This window comes from Mustela erminea, chromosome 15 (assembly GCF_009829155.1).
Source record: "Mustela erminea isolate mMusErm1 chromosome 15, mMusErm1.Pri, whole genome shotgun sequence".
NCBI classification, from domain to species: domain Eukaryota; kingdom Metazoa; phylum Chordata; class Mammalia; order Carnivora; family Mustelidae; genus Mustela; species Mustela erminea.
Genome location: NC_045628.1, coordinates 61,804,018 through 61,831,680, shown reverse-complemented (window position 1 = coordinate 61,831,680; position 27,663 = coordinate 61,804,018). Strand labels below are relative to the sequence as shown.

The following is a 27,663-nucleotide window of genomic DNA, read 5'->3' as shown; positions in this document are numbered from 1 at the left end:
GCAAATTAACATGCTAAGGAACCTTCATTTTTGGAACTGAGTTGAAGCTTAGCTCAGTATTTTCAATGAGACTTCTTTTCTAAAATAAGTATGGAAATCCCAAGAAAGGAAACTGAAAGTAAATGTAGATGCGCTGCAGACACTGAGGGAAAAAATCTTGTTAACTACTTGGTACTCTCCTGGTGGGATTAGCGAAAAAGAAGAAAAGATTATGCCTATCTTTGAATGCATTACCAGTATAACCATGACTATGTTTCAGGAGAATTTGGATTTATGATAGGCTTGACCTGGCCCTTTTTGGGGATAAAAGTGCCACCTCTTCTAAGTTACACTTCTGCCCTTCACAATCCTCCTAGCTTTACATACGGTGACATGAGCTGTTATTTCCTCGGTAACACTTCATTCATGGAGTTTCTTGCTTTCTGTGCAATCGGCAGAGGCAGAGGCCTGCGCTCCCAGCCTCCTGCTTCATGCAGGAGTGATCTTTGGGACCCCTGGAAATCGTAGGGCCAGATGCAAACTCCTCCCATGTGACTTGGCTAGCCGTGGAGAATAGCGTTTTCTCTTTCCTCCATATTCGTCACGGGAGATGGAAATGCTTATTCAGGGATCATTTTCGGCAGTCTGTTACGTTGCTTGCCTTCCATGAAATGGTTTATATATATGGGAGAGGGGCTGGCCTTGGCTCCTGTACGTGTCCTTCCCCATTCCAGCCTGTGGTTGTTAACACTGTGGGCGGTAGGAGGCAAGATGGAGGGAGGGCTGGGCCTCTGCACCCATCACCTTGGGATGTGTCAACTGGAATCATGGAGGAGAGACAGTTGCAAATGGCGTTGTCAGAGTTTGAGGATTCCAAGGGGCAAAAGCCGCTGTGTGGGAGCCAGGGGCAAACCTGGACAAAGAGCCTGCTGTGGAACCAAGGCAGGTAAGACTAGACTCAAATTCCCTGGAGACAGTGTCCCGCCCACGTACAAAAATAAGGGGAATTCTAAGAGCACACAGAAATCACTCAATAAAGGTACACTGTCATGTGGGTTAAAACTTCTAAAGAAGCTCCCTTCGTTGCCTGAGATAAATCTCTATAGAAGTTCAGTGTAGAGGTCTCTCCTAAGAAATCCCACCTAGACTATTCTACTCACTTCTCTCTTGCCTCTGATGTCCACATTTCTTGAAAGAAAGTTCTACAACATTTCCTTCCTCTCTCGCACTCCCTGAGCCCCTTGTAGGCCCTTCCTTAATCCTCTTGAAAATGCTCTCCCGGTAGAAGTGGAGACCACAGGCTCTGGGCCATGCTGCCTGGGCTCTGACACACCCAGTGCAGATTGGTTTTCTAATGTTCAACCAACTCTGCATTCCTGCGATAAATCCCACTTGGTTATAATATGTTATCCTTTCTACACACTTGATTTGCTAATATTTTATTAGGAATTTTTCAGCCTATGATCATAATGAATATTGGCCTGGTTTTCTCTCTCTCTCTCTCTTTTTTTTTTAGATTTTATTTATTTATTTCACAGACAGAGATCACAAGTCAGAGAGAGATCACAAGTAGGCAGAGAGGCAGGCAGAGAGAGGGGGAAGCGGGCTCCCTGCTGAGCAGAGAGCCCGATGCAGGGCTCGATCCCAGGACCCAGAATCATGACCTGAGCCGAAGGCAGGGGCTTTAACCCACTCAGCCACCCAGGCGCCACGGCCTGGTTTTCTTTCAAAAGTAATTTGGTATTAGGATAATTTTGGCTTCATAAAATTAGTTGGGAAATATTCTTTTCTCATGTAATTTCTAAAAGGGTTTGTGTAAGTATCATTATTTGAGTATTAGTTCTATCTTAAGGTATGGCAGAATTCATAGTGATGCTAACTGGGCCTGGAGGTTTTTTCCTAGGAAGTTTTAAACTGTCAGTTTATTTCTAACTGATTAATACTCCTTGGAGAAGAACAAGCACTAAGAAATATCCAACTTGGATACCCCAGGATGCTACAAAAGGACCAAGTGCAAAAACTGCTTAATTTTGAAATTCACAAATTTCGATAAGGGGGTTCAAAATATTCATGAAGGCCACGGGTTACCCAAAATTATGAAAAATACCATGTTTGTTCACGTCTTAAATTTAATATTCGCAAGAGTTAGTGAGTTAGATAATATGTGCATATGCTGGAAAGGTTTCTTTCCTTAATGTGTCTGGTGCCTATAAAACTGGTCTCAAACATCTGGAAAGATTGGGTTTACAAAATAAGGATGGAATAAAAGTGAGTCCACAATTAAATAACATGTTCAGCAATTGGGTAATCGGCTCACAATCCTGAATTTCCCTGATGTATTATTGAACAAACTGCCTAGAGCACATTTTCACATCTACTTTCCCAATGTTTTCCATAACAGAAACTCATATAGTCTCTTTTTTTTTTCCTGCCTCCTGGGGACAGAAACTTGGCAACTGTACTTGGGGTATTTTAATCAGGTAAGTTTTCCTGGCTCTTCTTGTTAATCACATCAGACAGCCCAGTGCAGCTCTGGCTTGCAATATGAAACAGTGTGACACTCAGGATGAAGTTCATAACCCTTTATTAGGCCCTTCCCTGTCATCCCTCCACTGAATGTGAGCTTCTTCGGCAAGAAGTGACTGAGCCCCAGAGCTAGCAAACACAGACACATCATCTCCTTCACGAATAGAGCAGGCAGTGCTAACTAAGGTCATTGCCATCGTCACTTAGGATTCAAACAACTGGGGCTGGGTTTACTGGGCAGGGATGAGGTAGGTAGGGGGAGGTGCTCATAAACCTACAAGCTTAACCAGATCTTTAATGCCACAGACTTCTGAGACAGCATCTGAAGTCTAATAATGAAACAGCTGGCCGGGGAATCTGAGTGCTTCAGGTTTTGCTCTACCTGCAGAGTGCCTATGGAGAGAATGGACGTTAGAGACCGTCAGCTCTCTCCTTTGTCTTTGCTCCCTCTCCTGGATATCACCTGACCACTCCCTAGCAGTCCCCTAGCAATAAAATATGGAACGGGAACCAAAGAGTAATTTATAAATGGACAGTAAGCTAAATTCGAGTAGGCAGCTGGGACTCTCGCTGAAAGGAGGGAAATGGGTGCCTGAGAACAGAAAGCTCACTGCTGGGATGAGAATCGTCTTTTCCTTATGTTATCATAGTTCTACATCTTTCCTGTCTCTCTCTTTTTGCCTCACAAAGGGAAATTATGAAGACGGGATATATAAGATTTTTTTTTTTTTTAATAAGTTTCTATCTTTACATGAGATACCACCTAACAACTCTACCCAAGTGTTCTGGAAGGTGTGGCACAGTTGCAAGAAGGAGAGGAAAGAGTGGCTACCAGGCACAGGCTTCAGTTCTGGTTCCCCGGCTTCTACGTCTGTGACGCTAGTCTAGTAACTTCATCTCTTCGAGATTTGGTCTCCTCATTTGTAAAAATGCAGGTTTTAACAGTAACAAGAGGCAATTACTGAAAGATATGATGATATATAACTTCGCAATAGATAGTAGATATTTTTATTATTATCACTTATCCCCATTCTACTTAAATGACTTCAATACGTATTTAGCAATGGCCCATCAAACAGATGTGTAAGGGTGTGCCCAGTATTTACACATCAGCAAAGAATTAATAATTTCTACAGAAGTCTTAATAGTACTTATATTTACTGAGCTTTTACTATCTATCCAGTACTCTCTGGGCATTGATTTACCTCTATTACATAATTTAATTCCAGAAGCATCTCTTTATGGTAGACACCAGATACTATTAATTGCAATACTTAAATAATGTTCACATCCTGGTTACTCAATAATTTCAACACTATAAAGCTAAAAATAAAATCACTGCTTTATTTTGTGATCCAGAACAACTTTGCAAAGTACTAATTATAACATATGGGGGATACTCTCAACCCTTCAAACTCTTCATCTGACAGATCAAGGATGCTGAAAAGTTTGAACGATTTCTTCAAAACTGTATAGCAAATATACTTTTAATTTTCCTTGCAGGCCATCAGATCCTGCAATCAGATTACCAGACTGTTTTTAAAGAAATTCTTTCCCCAAAAAGAAACGAAGCAAATATAATAAAATATTAACATAGGTTGATTATTGGATTGAGTACTAAATAATATTTGCAGTTTTTTTATTTGAATTTTTTGTATCTTTAATTTTCTTAAGTTAAAATAATTGTTTTACCAGTCCATGTACTTTCATTTTCAAAGCAGATATATTATCAGCCTATATATTTTTCAGGTTTCTACCATGCTAGGCCTCAAATTTTTCTTTCTTTCTTTTTTAGTGATAGTAAGGCAAAACATAAAGTGATAATTCAGCTTAAATTTCATATAGTAAAAGATGTATGCCATTCTTTCTAAAAGTCTTGACAGTTTCTTCATAATCAAATTCTTCTCCTAAAAAATGACATCTGTATATCCTAAAATAATGGAAGTTTTAAAAACAAAACCAAAAATTTTAAAAATGAGAAAAAAAATGATATAGAAATAGTAGGATCTCTTACACCTCTTAAAAATGCATCATCCTGAAAAAGTCCTCTTCATCAAAATACACATAAACAATCTCACATTACTTGCCTTACCCCTTAACCCAGAACACAAATATGTGAAATATTTTCTTTGTGTCAGTTCTGTATACAAGGTCAGCATACTGAGATGGAAATCTTTTCCCATGAAGATCCAAAGGGTAATTCATAGTATTTTGAAGTTTACTTAAAGCTGGTCAAACAAGATAAGCATAGGACATGCACTTTCTCCAGCAGCTGAACTCTGTCAGGCAATGTTGAGGAGTGAAAGAGATTAGGATAGGAGTTCAGATGATTATTTAATCAATGGTCAGGGGTTCCGAGGGAAAGAAGGAAGGAATGAGAGAGAGGAAAGCTCTTGTTTTGAAATGCAGGTTCTAACAAATAACAAATGCCAGTGCATTAACACTGTTTCTGAATCTGGGTTTCTGGGTTTTGGTTTAAGATAACTGTTCTTTATATAGCTCACGCAAGCATTTGGGATAATGAATTAATTGCATTTTCAATTTACGTTAGCTTGGCAAAATTAAAATGACTTAAACTTATCTCTCATTATTTAAGCTTTCAGAAATGGCTATAAGCCACTTCATTTGTTCACCCACAAAAAGATGGTTATCTCCTCCAAGCTCAGCATCGGGGAATGTCTTTAATGGGACTGTTTTGATAAAACCTTGGTGCCACATTCCAAATCCAAAATGGAGCCCTAAGCTTGGTCAAGGGTGATTTAGCTGAACCTAAAATGTAAAATGTAATCAGCGAGATTCTCCCCTTTCCCACTGTAAGCTTACACTTCTTGGAACCACCACTTTGTTGGGCTCAGAACTGTCACGGTTGCCAAACCAACCATGAACAACCACAGCTCATCAGCCTCTTGGTTTGGTTCCCACACTCTATGTCCATGTTAACCCTGAAGCTACTTGGATGACTTTTTGGAGACACGGATGCTAAGTTTGTATAGTGTTTCCAACTTAACAAGACATACTCACATATGCTCACATATGCTTCACTTCCTTCTCTCAAAATTCAAATGAAAATTATCTACAACTCCTCTCTTCAGTAGCCTCAGCCTCCTCCCACCTGTGTCTCCAGAAGGCCACCCTCACCGCAGATCAGGGCACAGCTCAACAGTCATCCCTGACTCCTCTGCTGTCTTGACTACCACCTAATACCGAATGACACTGGTTCTACCTCCTGGGGCTACAGTCTGCTAGTTCCAGTGCTGAGTTCAGGCTACCATTATTCTACTACAGCAGCCTCCGTGGACCTGACCTTCGATTCTCTAATAGGTTTTCCACATCATAGCCCTGCCCTGCTCAAACTCTGCTGATGCTCCGCTACCATCACACAAAGTCAGACACGCATCAGCGCCTTTATCATCTGAACCTTGCCCTGCATGGGCAAGGGTGGGAACCCCTTTCCTTCCTTCCCGACCTTCATGTACCCTTGGCATTCTACACTCTGGCAAACTTGAACTCCTTAGAGGTCCTTACACATGATGAACTTTCCCATACATCCATGCCTCCGTAATGCTGCTATTCTGACTCATCCTTCAAGGCTCCACTTAGAGGCCCTCTCCCCCAGGACAGGAACACCATAGCCAACTCCCCGCACTCCCCATTCGCCAGGTTATAAATCTGTCCTGTGCATCCCCAGAAAGCCAGGAGTTCACTTTGATTACTTTCTGCTGTCATTGCCCTATTTGCATTTGTCCCCAATAGACTCAAAGCCTAGTAAGGTAAAGGATAATGTCTTATTTATAACTAGTTTAACTCTAGTGCTCAATATATGCTTCTTAGCAGGCATTCAATAAACACTTCTTGATTTAATGAAGGTACAGGCTTTATGTAATTTTACAAGAGATAAATCTGAGGCAGAAAGCAGTCAAGGAACTTAACTGAAGTCACAGACTAGTTCAAAGAAGAACTGAGACCAAAGCCCAAGCCTGGTGATTTCTGGCCCTGTGGGAGACAGTCCACTGTATTCCACTGGTTAGAATTTCCAACACTGAACAGTCCAGTACAACAGAGGACTAGCACTGACGAGCAGAAGCAGTCTAAATGACAGCTTCCCCTCCGACTGGCATAGAACAAGCCTTATATTCAGAGGGACAGGCACCCAGCCTTTCCAGCAGCCATAAGCCTGATTTCAAAGCCCACATACTCTACCTTTCTCCTCTGTCACATGTCGAAGTAACTTCTCAAGATCAGGAAGTTTCAGCAACAAGATGCAATTTGGAAACATGTCATCCACCACAACTTGATTTAGGGGCTGGAATTTTCCCTGAAAAAAGACTTCATTCAGTCAGAAGGCAAGCACTCCAGTCAGCAAACTCACACATTATAAAAAAAAGAAAAAGATACATCATCTCATAACTGGACCTTTAAACTGAGTTCAAAGTCATTTGTCTCACCTAAAGAACCCCTCCACTGGGATAGGCTCCAGAACAGACTCTCGGATCCCTCTAAGAAGCTCTTGAAAGCCCTGGGGTTCCAACCAGCATACCACCCATATCAAAAGTACAGTCACAGAAGGGAAAAGTTCTAGAAGAGCACTAGAAGCCATGGAAGCTTATGGAAATGGTAAAGATTGCACTGGTCTGGTCCTACCCATTCACTGTGAGGAAGAACCAACTGAGGTCACAGAGCAGGGGTTCTAATCATCACTCAGGAAAAAGACCAGATCACACACAGATAAAATAGCTTCCCTCCCTATCCTTACCCCAGGGCTGAAGAAAGAAATGCTAGAGCAAGGAGAAAATTACCAAAATGAATCTGCTCCTGCCAGAACTGTCTGATAGTGCTTCCAAGTATAGACCATGATAAAAGAAAAGATAGCCAGAGGGATAAGTACAAGGAAGCTATACACATATTAAATCAGGCCCATCTCCAGAGTTGTGCAAGGCCTGGTAGCCAATGGGCCAGAATTCAGAACATAGGAGTTCAGAATATTCTTCTTCTCAATCAGGTTATATTTACTTAACTGTGCAGAAGCATGAAGTCTGTCTAAATCATTACTCCCCTGACTTGGGGATAGTGGACTTTATAAAAAAATGTATGGTTCTGCCCATGTTCCACTTTTAGCTCACTCGGCTTTTCTGTTTTGGTGACAACTCCATTTGGAGACAAAGAAACCATCTGATCAGTTTTCTTTCTACAAATGCAGCTTTCTTTGGTTTGAAGGGTGAAATCTCATTCACTCAGTAGCATATGTCAAAGCTTGTCATACTTTCTGTTAAGTCAAAGAGTGGCAAGAAATGCCTCAGTTCCAATGCTGTCTTCTTCCTTCAGATAGAAACAATATCCACACATTTTCCAAGTCTGCCTGTCTTTAGATATCTACCTTAATCTATATTCTTTCATGGTCAACATATATTTTAAGTATTTAGCAATTTAAAACAATAATCATATACAATGAACTGCCACACAGTTATGTTAATTTCATAAGTAATTAATATTTCATTCTCACTTTCTTTATCATATATACTCAAAAAGGAAATACAAGAAGCAACTTGTTTTGAATATAAAGTTAGTAACAGTTGGGATAGCTAGAAATTCTAGAAGAACTTTTCTGATGCTAAATCTTATGATTAAAAAAGACTAGGTCAACATTTCAAAAGTGCATACCAATATTCTTTAACTCAATAAGAAAATATTGTGTCTCACACGCAGGGAAGGAAATACCTCAATGTTTCATGAGTTATTTTATAGTGTACTTCAAGTATTTGAGAAGAAAAATTAAGATGGTTTACAGTGAAAGCCAACCACCCCTCTACTTCATTCTGTGTCTTTCGACTTGAAACAGCCCTCAGGACTCCCAAGAGGTCCAGGGTGAGGATAATTCACCATGGTCATGGTCTCAGTGGGACACAGGGAAACAGCCCCACAACATGGGGGGAGGGGCTTTAAATGTGCATCAGTACAGGTGCTAAGGCTGGCTGGTGACTTTCCCTCTGTTAATGTAACCCTAGAAAACAAATGGGAGCCAACCAGGATGTGAACATTATTTAAGTATTGCAATTAATAGTATCTGGTGTCTACCATAAAGTAGAAATGAACTGAAGTATTCAACTGAATATTATCAGATCCTTGCTTCTGGTGGTGACCAGACCATTTCTGGTGGTTCATTTAGAGATGAAGATTTACTGTCCTCACCGCTCATATACCCTAAATATGCTGGCTCCATGGTAGCTTCCAGAGAATGAGCACCATGAATGAAGGAAGGAATAAAACGTCGCCAGTCCAGGGTAACGGACAGAGGATATAGGAAAGGAGGAGAAGAAAAGAAGCTAAGCTGCTTCCAGAGACAGCATGACTTAAAGTTTGAAGTCCGTTTTATTGCTTTCGGTTTTTATAGCAAATTAAACTGATACACCCACCGTATGGAAGTTTTGGAAATTTGGTGTAAGGACTAAATAAGATGAGCCCATAAACATTTAAACTATAAGCAAATATCAGAGTACGAAGACCCAGATTCTTCTAAGCAGTTTAAAATAACACTTATTCCTTAAAATTGTTAATTCACAGATTTTCAGACTGTGGTTGGTAGATGCTGGGGGGTCTCTCAGACCCTTTCAGGGGGTCCAGAGCTCAAGACTATTTTCACAATAATGCTAGGATGCTATCTGCATCTTCACTGTGCTGACATGTGCACGGCCAAGGGAGGAAGAACTGCAGGCTTCTTAGCACCAGTCATGGCCACGGCACCAACCTGTCCTGCAGCTCCTGTGCTCTTCACTGCCAGGCAGGGAAGGTTAAAAAAAAAAAAAAGAAAGAAAGAAAGAAAGAAAGAAAGCCAGCGTCACTTCAGGATACCCTTGATCAAGGAGTAAAAGCAATTACTTCTAGTTAAATCTTGACCCTGAGTACAAATCTTTTAAATATTCTGTGTGTTAAAAGTGATGCTGAAGCCCCTTCTGCTGCTACCCAGGTGCAGTAATCACCTCAAGGGAAAGTGCTTGCATCACTGAGTCAAAGGCAGAAATAACTACTTTTTGTGGGATACCATTTTTAACTGAAAAAACCATTAGGGACTAGTGCTGTTCAGACCTGGGTATTTGGCAGAACATAAAAGAAGTGAGCCTGGGACTTCAAGGAAAAGACTGAAAGTACTTGCAGCCGGTGATATAATTTTAACTTCCAAGCAAAAATTAGAATTGTAGAAAAGTTGTATCTGCTATGACAGCTTCCCAATATACAGTTTTCTGATGAGATCAGTGGTGATATTAACAGAGGAGGGAGAGAGAGAAATGAGATGTGTTAACATTTGGAAGATCTGCAGAAATCAGTGGAGCAATATTTTCCAAATGACCAAGACATGACATTATAAAGTCCTACATAGGTAAAAAATCCATTCTCAGTGCAAGGCAGACCAATGGATTCTCATGTAAACAGAACACAGGAAATTCACTGACGGGGTTTCAGATTCTACATTGCAACGGATTTTTAAGAAACCACTTCCCCCTTGTTGGTTTTTAGATTAGTATCAAAGACTACGTTGTCTGAAGGTGCTATTGTACCAGTCTTCCCTTTTCTGACTCCATGTCTGCGTGAGGCCGCGAATTCTTCATATACCTCTACGGAAACAATACATGGACATGGACCAAATGCAGAACCAGATAGGAGAATCTCGATGTCCTCTATTCAGCCAGACATCAACAAGATTTGCAAAAATGGAAAACATGCCACAGTCTTCACTGAATTTTGTTATTTGTTTCATTAAAAACATGTTATTTATGTTAACATGCAATGGGCTCATTATTTCAAAATAAATTAATAAAACTATTTTAAGTTTCTCAGTTTTAATTTCTAATGCAGTAAATATTGATAGATAAAACCCACAGGAATAAAAAGCTTTTGGGGATCCTAAAACATTTTTAGAAGTATAATGGTATCCTAAAACCAAAATGTTTTAGAACCTCTGACTGAAATGATTACTGTTAATGAACTCTTTTATTGGAAGGGTATATTTCATCTACCTAGGATTCCTTAAGTTGCAAGTACAGCTTCCAGGTTACTAGGCACACCCCAGCTGACCTATTTAACATCTCACAGAAAGAAAATGAAAGAAAATGTATTCTTTTTGTCTCCTAAGGGCCAGGGTCAGTTTCTTAACATTTGTATTGTATTTCAAAACGAATGAGTACTTAACGATAAAATCCTCCTCATCCTTAGGCTTTTTGTCAAACAAGTAAGTCATGGGGCATAGAGGACTAGGCCAGTCTTAAAAGTCACTGGTAAACCAGTCAGAGATTAGTGCAGGTACTCAGGTTTGTGTCAGTGCTCTAACCCATGCCAGCACACGTGATACAGGTGTTCTAGACCAAATCTACCAACCTGAATCTAACTAAATTATATCTGAATTATTGGGACTCTACATTTGGGTCATTAAAAGGAGAGAGAGAAGAGAGAAGACCAAGCAAAAAACGATCTATTCGGTTCCCTCACTGTTAAGTCCCAAACAGAAACTCACCTCTTTACCAGTCTTTCTGAGGTAGTGGAGAAGCAGAAATAGAGGGTCCATGGGTGTGGCAAAGTGGAGAAGACCTCCTACAGATTAAAAAGAGAACAAAAGGAATTAAATGTCTTAGAAAGACAACTTACTGGGGCATCTGGATGGCTCAGTGGGTTGAAGCCTCTGCCTTCCATTCAGGTCATGATCCCAGGGTTCTAGGATCGAGCCCCACATTGGGCTCTCTGCTCAGCAGGGAGCCTGCTTCCTCCTCTCTCTCTGCCTGCCTACTTGTGATCTTGGTCTGTCAAATAAATAAATAAAAATCTTAAAAAAAAAAAAAAGAAAGACAACTTAATTATTTCATCTTAATCCCAATATGGAAACCATTCCTTGAAAAATATATGTGAAATTCTAAATTCAGAAGCTCTTCTTACACAGGCACATGATTCTACATGACTCTTTTGAAATGTGCTACGGTAAGTGTAGTCACCATCTGTCAGCACATAATATTACAGCACATAACAGTCTTACTGATAGACTCTATGCTGTACTTTTCACTTCTGTGACTTATTTATCTTACAACCGGAAGTCTGTACCTTTTCATCTCCTTTATTTATTTCAGCCACTCCACAACCTACCTTCCCTCTGGCAATCACCAGTTTGCCCTTTGTATTTAAGAGTCTGTTTTTTGGGGAGTGTCTGCGTGGCTCAGTCAGTTAGGCGTTTGCCTTCGGCTCAGGTCATGATGGGGGTGGGTGCCTGGGATTAAGCCCCGTGTTGGGCTCCCTGATCAGTGGGGAGTCTGTGTGTCTCTATCCCCAACTTGTGCTCTCTTTCAAATAAAGAAAATCTTTAAAAAAAAAAAAAGAATTAAAAAAAATTTGTTTCTTTTTTTATTGTTTGGTTTCTTAAATTCCATTTATGAGTGAAATCATATGGTATTTGTTTTTCTCTCTGGCCTATTTCATGTAGCATTATACCCTCTAGGTCCATCCATGTTATCACAAATGGCCAGATCCCATTCCTTTTTATGGCTGAGTAATAATCCATTTTAAGTGTGTGTCTGTGTGTATCTATCTATCTATCTGTACATATAGATATAGATATGTACATATATATAGATATACATAGATATCTATATCTGTATATACATATACTATATGTACATATCTATATCTATATGTACAGATAAATAGATATAGGTATATATCTCCTCAGGCAAGGGAAACAAAAGCAAAAATGAACCACTGGAACTATACAAAAAAAAAAATATCTGCAGTGAAGGAAGCCATCAACCAAAGGAAAAGGCAACTACCAAATGGAAAAAGATATTTGCAGATGATATATCCCATAAAGGGTTAATACCCAAAATACATAAAGAACTTATATAACTCAATGCCAGAAAAACTAAGTAATTTGATTAAAAATGGGCCAAAGACTTGAATAGACATTTTTCAGAGAAGACATACATGACCAACAGACCCATGAAAAGATGCCCAACATCACTCATCATCAGGGAAATGCAAATCAAAACCACAATGAGATATCAACGCCCACCTGTTAGAATGGCTAAAATCAAATACAAGAAATAATAATAATAAATAAAAATAATAAAAAATATAATAAATAACAAGCGTTGACAAGGACGTAGAGGAAAAGGAACCCTTGTGCACTATTTATTGGCAGGAATGCAAACTGGTTCAGCCACTGTGGAAAACAGTATGGAGGTTCCTCAAAAAAGTAAAAATAGAAATATCATATGATCCAGTAATTCTACTACTGGGTATTTACCCAAAGAAAATAAAAATACTAGTTCAAAAAGATATATGCGCCCTGATGTTTATTGCAGCATTATTTACAATAGCCAAGGGATGGGAACAATCTAAGTGTCCACTGAAGGATGAATGAATAAAGAAGATATGAAATATTTAGAAATCATTTTTTTACTCTGTTTTTATTGTGTTATGTTAGTCATCATTAGTTTTTGATGTAATGTTTTGTGATTCATTGTTTGCATGTAACACCCAGTGCTCATTGCAATACATGCACTCCTTAATACCCACCACCAGGCTAATCCCCCTCCCCTCTGAAACCCTCAGTTCGTTACCCAGAGTCCATAAAAATCATTTTTACCAGAGGTCCTCCTACCATCCCAAAAAAAGGCAAAGTTGGGGGAAATACTGACAAAATGTGAACCAGGCAAACATTAGGAGACCTGTATGTGTAAGTTTATCTATAAAGCTGCAGTAAAATGTCATTTCCTATGCGTTTGAGGATGAAGCCATGGGCAAGCAATATTATTCTCTCCATGAATCCTTCTATGGTCTGTGGGTTCACAGCTTGGAATAGCCAATAATTCAAAGCTGAGAAGGTGGTTCCCCACTTGAGACCCCACCCTATTCAGACCTTACCCTAACGTCCTACTCCTTAAGGAAAAGGCAAGAGGAAACAAGTCTAACAAGACTGAACATAAGGAACAGGAGACTCTGTAGTAAGATTACTATCCAGGCTAGAAGGAAAAGAAGCGTATCAAGAAAACTACCTACCTAGTCCCCACTCTCCCTTCCTTTATCACAGCCTCGCTAAGCTCCTTCTTACACACTCCTTCTTCCATGGAGGTGAACGAGAAGAGATATTTCATCACATGGAACGATAAATAATTCCTTTATCTTTATACTTATTTTGGTTTCAGGAAACATAGGTACTTTCTTTGATTCCCTAACAGAGCAACCTACCTATACAACCAAGAAATTCTAACCCTAAATTATATATATGATTCCAATTCACAGAAAGTAAAAAAAGTTAAGAAAGTAATTTCATATTATGATATTACTTGATTATTTTTTTAAAGTAGAAGAGAAACTTATGAAAACAACCTATCAGAAGCTCTAAGCTCATTTTATATGAGGCATCCGTGATAGAAATTAGGAACAGGTTTTTAGGTCCGAAAACAATATCCTGGTGGCTATTCTTAAAAGCAGCTCTTTCTTCAAGGCTAAGTTTAAAAAGAAGACAATGATGAAAAAAGCAGGCACCTTTGCTATGAACATAAAACCACTCAAATAAGGTCTATTAAAAAGCATAAAAAACAGATACCAACTCAGACAGTCCAGGAGAGGTGATCAATCACTGACTCCCAATATTTCCCAGTTTCATCAGGATATTATTGTGTCTACCTAGCTAAACCCAACTGCAAGTATATTACGTTAGAAGTTAGAACTCTCATACTTTGCCAAACGAATAAGCATAGCAGCGACAATAAAAGGGAATATATACTTTCCACCTGCCAGACTATATCACAGTCTGCCATTGTATTTTGGCAACTGAAAGCCATTTCAAATATTTTCATGCACATAGGTATATGAAATTTATCACCAGCAATAAACTCTTGTTCTGGAACGTCCTAGAAGAAAGACAAAGTGGCCTTTTTACATTGGCTCTAAAGTGGAGACATACATAGTCAACAGAAAGCAGAGGACTGACAAAGAAATAGAAAATACTCTCAGGAAACAATGAGAACACAGGTAGAAGGAATGTATAATGGCCTCAACTATCACTGACTCGACCTTCCCCCGACTCCTTGAACCATCAGAACATGCGGAATCCTTTCTCCTTCTGAGTCAACACTGCCCCCAAATTAGAGGAACATTAAAAGAATCAGAACTTTGGTGTTGGGTATGTGTGTAGGGGGGGTGAAGGGTGGAGACAGTAGTAATTTTATGACAACAAGTTAAAAAACATCTTTGTTATATTCTATTTCATTTTAGAAGTGCATTCATTTGCACAGAAGAAAGACATTAACACCTGAAGATCCTCAAAAGTGTCTAAAAGAAGAACAAAGAGTTCCCAGTCCACACAATGTACGCTCCCGTGTTAGAAAAATGACCTAATTCCCGACCAGGGAGGCATCTGTGTTTTAGGAGACAAAGTGGAGTTACTAGTTTAAATTTGCCTACTATCTAAGATACATAGATACTGATTTAAACTTGTTCAAACTATCTTTCCTTTCCCCCTGATTAAATCCTGCTCTGATGCCAAGGAAGGCCAAAACATGGACCAGACTCCAAACTGGGCAGACAAGCCTGCACTCCAATGCATGAAGGATGGAAAAGCTAGAGTATGTGTTTAGTTAACAGAAATATATACATGCGTCACTTACCTGACTGGACTGATTGATTTATAAACCAAGAATGGTGTTTTTCCTTGAAAACTTTTATTTCAAACAGCTGCTGTTGACACATATTGAACAAGTAAATGGTTCCTTCCCCTGTTAAGACAGATCTGTTTTTTATTTGTAAGTTTTCACACACACACAAAATCAAAAGACTGTCCAATAGTTCTGAGGAATGTTCCTAATATGGACATAAACATACATAGATATATTCTATACAAACTGACTCCAAGGAAAGTTTATAGCTATTATATACAGATGCTTGTTTCTCAGCTCTATAATCCTCACTGAACTTAAACCAGTAAATTAAAAAAACAAAACAAAACAAAAAAAACCGCAATCATTCATCTTAACTGCTACAAAGCCTCTCATTGACTCCTCCATTAGATCACAAGGGGAAACCAGTTCTTAAACTACCCAAGCCTGACGCTTCCGCCAGATGAACTGAGCTGGCATGTGGGTCCTGTCACCAGAGGGCCCAAGATAGACCCCGAGGGCCAGCACTAAGTGAGAAAGGCAAGGGCCCTTTGATGCATGAAATTTTTTTCTAAACACAGCACTATCAAGGACCCTGAGTTTGAATCTATGTGGACCACATGTTGGGGGTGTGCCTTTGAGGAAGTTCTACAAACCTTTTTGTGCCTCTGTTTCCATATCTGTAAAATGGAAGCAATAGGGAACGTACCTCACAGGGTTTTGTAAGAATTAGAAAGGCAGAACACATGTAAAGTTCCTAAAATAGTAAATGCTCAGCACATGTTAGCCTTTATTTTTCCACAGTCAATGCAGTAAATGCGAACATTTGTTCCTCTGTTGTTTACGGACATGTAGATAAAACACAAATTTTACAAGAAGCCTGACCTTTTTGTATACCTTTACTTTCATTAAATGCTTTACAACCTTTACTGCTACCTAAGATTTCTCTAGAAAAAATGTGAAAAAAAAAATTAGAAGTTAAAGATAATAGGAATTTTCAATTCAAATTCAATTTCACCTTGAAGAAAAGGAAACTGGAAGAAGCCAGGACTTTTTGCCTTTTTTGTGGCTTCTATTTCTGTTACAACGGTAACAAGGCACTACCCAATAAATTTCTCTTGCTTTTGCTATTTCAATATTGTACCTGCCAGCACAATGTTCTAATTTGCTAAGTATCAGATGTCTACACACAATCTTACAAAATTAATAACAACCCTATGACATAAACCTTGTGAAATAAATTAACAAAAAAAACCCACATAAAGATAAATATCAGAATTACTATATTTTATAGTATATTTTAATATTTTTGCCTAAAAATTAGGAAACAAAATATAAAGTTAAAATGAAATTAGTTGCAATAAAATATGTATCTATATACAATGCTTTTAATATAAAAAAAAATCACTTCTTGAATTGGAACAAATATACCACCTTTTGGTTAGAACAAAATAAGGAAAGTACCACTAAAAATGAAAACACTCAAAATCTTGGCATGTCAAGAAAAAACTCTATTTTTTCTTTTTTACTCTGGCTGTTTATTTCACAACATAAAATGAATATAACTGGACATTAATATTGGACAACTATTTAAGAAGAATTGGCTTAAGAAGGCTAAAGAAAAACAGTCTGTTTTCAGAGAGAAGCCAAACACACTACTTTCTATCTTGTATGCATTTCTGATGAGTGAACAGTTCTATGGATTTAAATTAGAAGAAGAAATAAACAAAATTTAGGCCAAGCTCGCTGTTGTTACCCAGCAATGCCAACTTACTTTTAAAACCTATTAAGGAAGAACAAACGTACAAAGGTAAATAAGTATATACACTTTTTATGCGCAATGTTTAAAAAATACTAGAGTTACTGTAATCAGAAGAGAAGGGGGGAGGAAAGCTTACCTGAACACGGGTTCACCAATTTTACAAATATAAGTCCACTTTTCATCTTCTTTGAAGCATCTTTTAAATATTCTGAAAAGAAATAATGAATTTGTTAAATTAAAAGACATTTGCTTTCTTGCTCACCTTATTTACCTTATTCTCTCTCTCTCTTTTTTCCTTCTGTTTGAATGATTTTTCTTTGTAAACTCTCTAACTCCAATTTGGTTGTATCCTCTGTGTCATACTTAACAAGGCCCTCTCTCCCTCAAGCCTATATGAATCACTTACATTTTCTCCCAACAACGTTGTTATCTTTTTTTTTTTTTAAGATTTTATTTACTTATTTGACAGAGAGAAATCACAAGTAGGCAGAGAGGCAGGCAGAGAGAGAGGAGGAAGCAGGCTCCCTGCTGAGCAGAGAGCCGGATGTGGGGCTCGATCCCAGGACGCTGAGATCATGACCCGAGCCGAAGGCAGAGGCCTAACCCACTGAGCCACCCAGGCACCCCCGTTGTTATCTTTTTAATCTATCTGAAACATAGCTGGGTTTAAGGTATGGAGAGGAGATCCAACTTTTCTTTTTTTCAGTGAATTGTCCGGTTGTACCAACGTTATCTTCTGAAAAACGCATGCCTGAAATAGTTCCTTTATGCTAAATGTTTAAACTACATTTGTAAGTCTGCCTATGGAAATTCTATTTTGGTCTACTAGTCTGTGTCAATATTAGCATTACTATTTTAATATTTTGATTATTATAGCTTTAAAATACATTTTAATATCTACTGAAGTAAGTTCTCTCATTATGTTTCCTCTATAATATTTTACTGTCGAAGTTTTAATGGTGTAGATCAAAACACAAAGACCATGACCATTTGATTTATGACATCTTCCATACATTTTGAATGCACATTCATAGAACGCATTTGGTGACTCTCTCTCTCCAAAAGGAACAAAGGGGTCTCATAATCCAGCAGATCAACAACCTACCAAAGAGTAAATCAGAGAGCTTTGGGGTAAGCAGTAGCACTTCATTGTGTTTATTTTCTGTGCCACCCCTTCACCCCACTTCAGATCTTCATAAACTTGAATACAGCAAGCATGATTAGAAATCGGCTTACACATAAATGGTTAAAATACAACTTTCTTCTTCAAATAAGAGGAATATTAAATAAGCAAAAGAAAATATAAACCCCAATTTTGAGATTTCCAATCACAACTAAATGGAATACCAAGAACTTTATTTACTCTCCCACCTAAAACCATCAATGACAACAATAACAACAACAAAACATAGGAAACTATTATGTTCACGACACCGGGCATTGAGTCGTACAGGATAGTGATCCCTGAGAGAAGGGCGACAATTAAGGTGACCGCTACGAATGCCCCCACGTATTGCCGTGAGGAGTTTCCACCTGCCCCAGGGGGAGGCTGGCAGACACCCTGCATCGACAAGGTGGGGCTGCAGGTTCACTGGGCGGCGCACAGGAAAGGAGAGAGGTGCAGAGAAAGAAAACCCTAGAGCTATGCAAAAGACACTACCTGAGTATAGAACTGAGAACTGCAGTACATGCAGGTGATGAAACTACCCGAAGGCTAGGAGATGAGAGGGGAGAGTACCTCACGTTCATGCAGGGCTCGGAACTCCAGACAGACGGGGAAGCCTCTTGATTCCAAGGACATAAAAGGGTCTTGCCTCAGCAGCAAGGAACAAAGAACCCTAGCCTGAATGCAGCTGTGGTACCAATAAATTAATTTTATTTAAAAAGCAAGACCTTAAAAAAAAAAAAAAAAAAAAGCAAGACCTAGGGGCACCTGGGTGGCTCAGTGGGTTAAAGGCTCTGCCTTTGGCTGAGGTCATGATCCCAGAGTCCTGGGATGGAGCCCCACATAGGGCTCTCTTCCCGGCGGGGAGCTTGCTTCTTCCTGTCTCTTGCCTGCCTCTCTGCCTATCTGTAATCTCTGCCTGTCAAATAAATAAATACAATCTTAAAAAAAAAAAAAAAAAAGCAAGACCTAAAAGGATCAAACTCTTTCTGAGTACCTTCACTGGGCCCCAGAATGAAGCTCAAGATTATTTACAGGAATACAAAAATATTCCTTGGCCGAAAAGATAAAATTCACAATGTCTGGCATCTAAGCAAATATTACTGTGCATTCAAAGAAGCAGAAAAATATGGCCTGAAATGAGAAAAATGAAGAACCCAATTATTGAGAGAGGGGTCCTGATATTAGACACAGATGTTCAAATGAATAGGCAGGAGCACAAGGATAGTATTCCTCATGCACAAAAAATTAAGTAGAGACACATAAGTTTTCTCAAAAGACCCAAGTTGAAATGAAAAATACACTAGATGGGATTAATGGCGGAAGAAAAGATTAATGAACTGAAGACATAGCAATAGAAACTATGTGAAATGAAAACACAGAGAAAAAAGAATGAAAAATAAATAGACGTTAGTGAACTGTGGGACAACTTCAAGCATCCTAATACATGTGTCTGAAAGAGAGGATGTGGGAACAGAAAAAATATTTGAAGAAATTATAGCCAAATATTTTCAAATCTGATGAAAACAATAAACCTACATGTCCAAGAAGTTCAATAAAGCCAAAACACAGGAAATAGGAATAAACTATATATCACGATCAATACTTCAAAGCCAGTAATAAAGAGACAGATCTTAAAAGCAGACAGAGTTAAAGAAGACATACTATGTACAGAGGAACAAAAACTAAGAATCACAGCAAGTTTCTTCATTAGAAACAATGCAAGCCAGAAGACATCTGTAAAGTACTGAAAGAAAACATGATGATCCCAGAGAAATTATCCTTGAAAAAATAAAGGTGATAAATAGACTTTTTCAGACATGCAGGAGCTGAAAGCAATAACCACCAACAGACCCACACTGCCAGGAATGCTAAAGGAAGTCCTGGCAGAAGGAATAGGCTACCAGATGAAAATAAGAATTTAAACAAAGAAACGAGAAGCACTGGTAATGGTGACTACAGGGGTAAATCAATAACAATTTTATTTCTATTACTTATATCTCTTTAAAGATCACTGACTAGGGCACCAGGGTGGCTCAGTGGGTTAAGCCGCTGCCTTCGGCTCAGGTCATGATCTCAGGGTCCTGGGATCGAGTCCTGCATCGGGCTCTCTGCTCAGCAGGGAGCCTGCTTCCCTCTCTCTCTCTCTCTCTCTGCCTGCCTCTCTGACTACTTGTGATCTCTCTCTCTCTGTCAAATAAATAAATAAAACATAAAAAAAAAAAAAAGATGACTGACTAAACAAAAATAGCAAGTTAGTGTGGGGTTTACAACATACATATAAATAAAATACATGAGAAGATAGCACGAAGGCCAGGACAGGAGAAAGGAAAGCATACTACTGTATGTTTCATCTTACTGTGTGAGTTTCTTCTGCCATCTGTGGAATGGCATGACATCACCTGAAGCTAGATGGGATCGATATACGTGTGCAGTAAACCGCAAAGTGGCCACAAAATTAAGAAAAAATGCTGCCACTAATACGACAATATAGATGAAATAGAACCATAAAAAAATTTCAATCCTAAAAGAAAAAGGCAGAAGGGGAATGAAAAAAATTAAAAAGGACAGAAGAGACAAACCAGAAAACAAACAGCAAAATGACAGACTCAAACCTAACCCTATTAATAATCACACGCAATGTAAATGTCTGTACACCTTAATTCAAAGGCAGAAATTTTCAGATTGGTTAAAAAAGTAAGGTAATCCTCTATGCCTGCATATAGAAACACTTGAAAGCTGCAAGTAGATTAAAAGGAAGAAGATATGCTTTTCATGCTAACACTAGCACGCTTTTCATGCTAAACTAATTAAAAGAAAGATGGAATGGCTCTGTTAATAACAGACTTAGAACATTATAGTCATAAAGAAGGTCATCCCACTGACTGACTGCACTTAGCATCAAAGCTTCTAGCTCCATCCATGTTGATGCAAATGCCGATTTCATTCCTTTTTTATGGCTGAGTAATAGTCCATGGTGTATTCACACACCACCTCTTCTATATCCATTCAGCTATTGATGGACACATGGGTTGCTTCCCTATCTTGGCTATTGTAAATGATGCTGCAGTAAACATAGGAGTGCACATATCTTTTCAAGTTAGTGTTTTCATTTCTTTTAGTAAATACCCAGTAGTGGAATTACTGGATCATACGGCAATTCTGGTTTTAATTTTTTTGAGGCGCTCCATACTGTTCCATAGAATTTCACTCCTATTTGGAATTTAAGAAACAAAACATACAAAAAAAGAAAAAAAGAGACAAACAGTAAAACAGACTCTTGACTGTAGAGGACTGGTGGTTCCCAGAGGAAGGTGGTTGGGGGGGGGGGCCCTGAAACAGGTGAAAGGAATCAAGAGTGCCCTCATCGTGATGAGCACTGAGTGGTGGACTGTGGAATCACTGTATCATACACTTGAAACTAATATATGAATGTTAGTTATACAGGAATTAATTAAGTCATTTTTTTTTTTCAAGGATGTGATTTCCTGGTGATTTCCTCTTTAGGAAAAGAGGAAATCATTCTAAATGTTTAAGCTCACAGACACAGAGCTTCAGGATGCACTAGATGAAAGCTCATAGAACCCTGTGCCCCAACTCCAACCCCTGGCAACTGCTAATCTGTTCTCCATCTCTACAGTTTCGTGATTTTGAGAATGTTATAGAAATGGACATATACAGATTTAATTTTAGGAGTCTTTTAAGACTTTCCTTTCTGCAACTTATAAAAATGTGAAGGATAAAGTTTAGCACTGTTAAAAACTTTTCCACAAAACTAAAACAGGTTTTGGTTTTCCCTCCTTCCCCCTGCTGTTTCTCACTATTTCAGCTTCACTGTCTCTACTATGTCAAGCATGGAAAAAGCGACCTCTCTCTTTCAGCAATACACCTGTGGTTTTACTTCAGTACTATAGTAAAACTTTCAGCTTGAACTTGGTGAATCGTTATTGATTTTTTTGTTTCCTTTTTTTTCAATAGAAAGTTCTAGTTCTAGGGATTCTCGCCAGCTCTCCTTCAGCTTTCCCATTCTTCCAGCGCTTAAAATGATTAAAATTTATAAATACTAAAAGTCTAAAATATATATTCTTAACAACTATACAAGGGAAGCAGTGTTTCCATTTTTCTCAGGAAGAGCACTAAATCCAGAGGATTAACTATAGCCTAAAATGTCAAACTGTAAACTTTGGAATTACTAAGTACAAATAAATACTGACATTAATGTGTTCTGCTGCAAATGCCAGGGTTCTCTGAAATACACTTTGAGATGTATTAGTGTAGATAATGCTGAAATGTCTACGTAGTATGGGAAAAAAAAAATCTTTTCTCAGTTGTGCCAATAAAATAACCTGCAGTTGTATTGAATATTTCAACACAGAATTCCAAGCGAGATGCTATTCTCAGGTTGTTTTACCTCTTTAACAACAGAATGGATTTTAAAATTAATCTCTCCTGCCTACTTCACTCATTCAGTTTTTAACTATTGATTAGCAAAGCAGACCCGGCCTGTTCCCATGAGGAACTTTTGGATGTTCCCTGGAACAAACAGATACTGAGTCAACAATCATACAAAGGCAGACACCAAATGTAACAGCTACTAAGAAGAAGAAATATATGGAATTTGAGACCTTAAGATAGGGGACACAACAAAGAAGAGTAGGTCTGAGAAGGCTTCCTGTGCCTCACATTAAGTTCTTCGCTGTGATGGCTAAGAAGTCAAGGGAATTATGCTTTCACTTCACCAGGGAAATCTTCAGGAGGCTCCTGGGCCAAACTCAAGCCACAGAAGGGTTTTGTTTGATTTGCACATTTGAAAAAATTTGAATTTAGGTGCCAATATTTGGAAATCAGGTGATTTTTACATAAAGGGCGCCCTTCAAATACGTGCTCCCTAGATATGAAAAAAAAAATCACTAGGCAAAGATTTTGCCTTGTACAATCAAACAGGCAACAGCAAACTAACTTTGTCAAACTCCAGCTACCACTTTCTAGTTCCCCTTAGTCCTCTGTCCCATCTCGTATACCCATCGCACAGTCGGGGGATTATCAGATGCCATGTATGGTCTCACGAAACCACGTTTTTGTCTGCTAGAATCTATGAACCCACGGCACCAATTATGGTGCTGAATAAAGAACCATTCACTAATAAACACCACTCTCTTACTGAATCTTTTTTTTTTAATTACCAATCTTTATTTTATATTATTTTATTATAATCTTCTGTTCCCAGTACTATCCTAAGCACTAAGGATACAGCTGTGAATAAAACAAAGCCCCCCGCTCTCATAGCAAGACTGCATTCATAAGGGCTCTTTATCTGCCCCGCCCCCACCCCTCACCCCCATCTTCTTCTCCAGTCCACTTAGTCTCCATGCTCCACCCTCCCCTCTCAATCAACCAGACTTACAGGACAGGGAATAGGCCCAGATCTACCAGACCCTGGAGGCCCAGGGTGCAGAACATAAAATTCATTCCACAAATGTGATTTATATTTATAATTTAAATTTATATTTATTTTTTATTTATATTTATTTGTATTTATTTTATAAATTTAAATTTATAATTTAAACTATAAAATTTAAAATTTGCTAGGAGCCACATTAAAAATAGGTAAAATAAGTGTCAATAATATATTTTACTTAACCCAATAGGCATTTTCAATTCAACATGTAAAGAAAATTTCATATGAAATGTGTTAGCATGATGGTACCTGTGGATTTTTTATAGATGCCCTCTATCAGATTGAGAAAATTCCCTATTCCTAATTTTTGGACTGTGTTTTAGAATGAAATAGTGCCATAATTTCTCAAACGCTACTTCTGTGGCTGTTAAGATGGTTATGTGGTTTGGGGCTTTTATTTTATTACAATGGTATATTATATTGATTGATTTTAGTATGCTGAATCAACATTGCATTCCTAGGATAAATCTCACTTGGTCATAGTGTATAATGCTTTTTACATACTTCTGGATTTGGTTTGTTAGTTGTTGAGGTCTTTTGCATCTATGCTCATAAGGGATATTGATCTGTATTTTTCCTATGCCTTTGTCTAATGTTGGTATGAAAGCAATATTGGCCTTGTAGAATTAGTTGGGAAATGTTCTCTCTCTTTCCTTTTTTGGGGAAAACTCTGCAAAGGATTCATATGAATATGCTCAATGTTTAGTGGAACATACCAGTGAAACTATGTAAAGATTGGGCTTTTTTTGCCCCTGTGGGAAACTTTTAATCTAACTTAATTTCTTTACTTGCTATAGGTCCATTCAGATTGTCTATTTCCTCCTGAGTTGGTTTTGGTAATTTATGCCATACTAGAGCTTTGTCCATTTCATCTAAGCTATCTATTTCTTTGGCATACAGTTGTTTGTAGTGTCCCCCATGATCCTTTTTAATTTCTGTAAGGTCAGTAGTGATGTCCCCTCTTTCATTCCTGATTTTAGTAACTCGAAACTTCTTTTTTTCCTTGGTCATTTTAATGAAAGATTTGGTAATTTTGTTGATGTTTTCAAAAGGACCAATTTTGGTTTCATTGATTTTTCTCTCTGTTGTTTTTCTATTCTCTACTTTCTTTATTTCTACTCTAATCTTCATTCCCTTCCTTTCTATTTGCTTTGGGTTTGATTTGTTTTCCTTTTTCTAGTTTCTTAAACTGGAAATTTGGGTTATTTGAGACCTTTCTCCTTTAGGCATCTGCAACGACATATTTTGCTCTGAACACTGACTTACTTGCATCCTTTATGTTTTTTATATATTTTGTGTCATTTTCACTCATTGCATTCACTTTGATCCACTGGTTATTTTAAGAGTGTGTCATTTAATTTCCACATTTGTGAATTCCCCAAATTTCCTTCTGTTATTGCTTTCTATTTTCATTTCAGTGTTTTTGGAGAGCATATATTGTATAATTTCAATCCTTTTAAATGTAGTGAGGTTTGTTATGGCCTGTGATTTTTTTTTTTCTAGAGAATGTTTCATGTTCACTTAGGGAGAGTATGTATCCCATTGTTGAGTGGAGTGTTCTACAGATGTCTCTTAAGTCTAGTCATTGTATAGTGTTGCTCAAGTCTTCTGTTTCCTTGATGATCTTCCTCTGAGTTGTTTTAGCCAATTGGAAAAGGGTTACGTAAATCTCCTCCAACTATTATTAAATTGCGTATATTTACCTTCAATTCTGTCAGGTTTTGGTTTGTGTGTTTTGGGGCTCTGTCTTCAGGTGTATATATGATTATTAGATCTTCCTAATACACTAACACTGTTATCATTAAAAAATAACCCTTTTTGTGTCCAGCAACAATTTTTGTCTTAAAGTCTATTTTATAAGATATTAGTATAGCCACTCCAAATCTCCTTTGGTTACTTGGTTACTGTTTGCATGGTATATCTTTTCCATCTGTTTATTTTCAACCTATTTGTGTCTTTTAATTTAAAGTGTGCATCTTTTAAATAACATACAGGAGGGTCATGCCCCTACACACACACACACACACACACACATTGTGCCAATCTCTGCCTTTTAATAGGAAAGTTTAATGCATTTACCTTTAATATGATTACAGATAGGTAGGATTTACATCTGCTACTAACTTTATTTTCTATATGCCATATGGTTTGTTCCTCTATTACTGCCTTCTATCATGTTTAATAGATTTTTTCTAGCGCATTGTTTTAATTCTCTTTTCATTTCTTTTACTGTATTTTGGGGGAGTTATTTTCTCAGTCATTGTCTTGAGAATTACACTTAGTAACTTAACTTACAATAATGTAGTTCATATTAATATTAACTTGAAAACTTCAATAGTAACCAGAAACTTTCCTGCAATACATTCTTTTTCCTACCCCTCCTTTGCGCTATTATTCTGTGCCATATACATACATATATACACAGGCATATACATACACACACAAATTATATCTTTATATAAGCCCATTAACCATTTTGTATCTTTTGCCTTATGAAGTTGTATTTTTTAAAAAATTTTAAAAGACATTTATTTATTTTAGAGAGAGAGCGAGAGCGAGAACATGAATGGGAGGGACAGAAGGAAGGGGAGAGAATCTCAAGCAGACTCCAGACTGAGCCCAGAATTTGACACAGGACTTGATCTCACAACAATGAGATTGTGACCTGAGCCAAAACCAAGAGTCTGACGCTCAAATGACTGTCACCCAGGTGCACCTGAAGTTGTATTTTAAATTAGACAGAAAAGAATCACAAACAAAAATACCATTGTACTGTCTTTTATAGTTCGCTATGTATTATCTTTACCAGTGCTATGAATATCTCGTGTGGATTCAAGTTACCATCTAGTTTCTTTTCCTTTCAATCTGAAGGACTCCCTTCATGATTTTTGAGAGTCAAGTTTGCTAGTGATGAATTCCCTCAGTTCTTCTGTATCTGAGAATGCCTTAGTTCCTCCCTCAGTGGTGTTTTTTTTTTTTTTTTAAGATTTTATTTATTTATTTGAGAGAGACTGAGGGAGAGAGAGAGAAGAGCAAGCACGAGTCAGGGGAGAAACAGAGGTAAAGGGAGAAGCAGACTCCCCCTGAGCAGGGAGCCCAATGCTGGGCTCAATCCTGGGACTCCAGGATCATGACCTGAACCAAAGGCAGATGCTTAACTGACCGAGCCACCCAAGTGGCCCTCTCCCTCAGTTTTGAAAGATAGTTTTGCCAGATATAGAATTCTTTTTCTTTCAGTATCTTGAATATGCCCTCCAATTAACTTCTGGCCTCTATGATTTCTAATGAGAAGTCAGCAGTTTATTTTATTGAGGATCTCTGTACTTGATAAGTCATATTATCTTGCTACTTTCAAGATTCTCTCTTTGTCTTTATCATTTGACAGTTTGACTATGTGTGTGTAGGTATGGATCTCTTTCAGTTTATCCTACTTGGAGTTTATTGAGGTTCTTGAATATGTAATGTTTTTCATCAAATTTGGGAGGTGTTTGTCCAATCTTCAAATATTCTTTTTGCTCCTTTTCCTCTCTCTTCTCCTTCTGGACCTCCCCCATACATATGTTGGTGTGCTTGGTGGTGTACCACAGGTATATGACATTATGTTCTATTTTCTTACTGCTTTTTTCTTTCTGTTCCTCAGGCCAGCTAATCTTAATTGACCTGTCTTCAAGTTTGCTGTTTCTCTTCTCTGCCAGTCCAAATATGTTATTGAGCCTGCTAATGAATTTTTCACTTCAGTTATTGTACTTTTCAACTCCAGAATTTATATATTCTTTATAAATTTCTATTTCTCTTTATTGATATACTTTATTTTGTAAGGTTTCATTATCATACTTCCCATTAATTTTTAAGACATATTTTGCTTAGTTCTTTAACTATATTTATAATAGCTGATTAAAATCTTTGCAGAGTAAGTCCAACAACTTGGCCCCCTCAGGGACAGGTTTTATTTACTACTTTTTTTTCTCCTATGTATAAACCTACCTTCCTTTTTCTTCAGGTGTCCCACACCTTAACAAAAAAACAAAAAACAAAAAAACAAAAAACAAAAAAAAACCCCTAGACATATTAGAAATGTAATAATTAATGTGACAATTCTGGAAATCAGACTCCCCTACTCCAACTCTCCAAGATTTATTGT

General features: G+C 38.0%; 1 protein-coding gene across 5 annotated transcripts in view; it reads right to left on the bottom strand.

The window, feature by feature from the left end:
* RNASEH2B (ribonuclease H2 subunit B) overlaps positions 1-27,663 on the bottom strand; it is a 63,664-nt gene that overhangs the window by 21,395 nt on the left and 14,606 nt on the right. For 4 of the 5 annotated variants that reach the window (XR_004279128.1, XM_032314660.1, XM_032314659.1 and 1 more), the window contains exons 2-6: positions 17,036-17,107; positions 15,150-15,257; positions 11,009-11,085; positions 9,248-9,268; positions 6,706-6,820 (exon numbers count right to left, since the gene is read on the bottom strand). Coding sequence is in view for 4 of the 5 variants with exons in the window: in XM_032314660.1 (XP_032170551.1) it covers positions 6,706-6,820; positions 9,248-9,268; positions 11,009-11,085; positions 15,150-15,257; positions 17,036-17,107 (393 nt within the window). In the remaining variant the exon portion in view is untranslated. The remainder of the gene's footprint in view (positions 1-6,705; positions 6,821-9,247; positions 9,269-11,008; positions 11,086-15,149; positions 15,258-17,035; positions 17,108-27,663) is intronic. The other variant, XM_032314658.1, reaches the window with a different exon arrangement.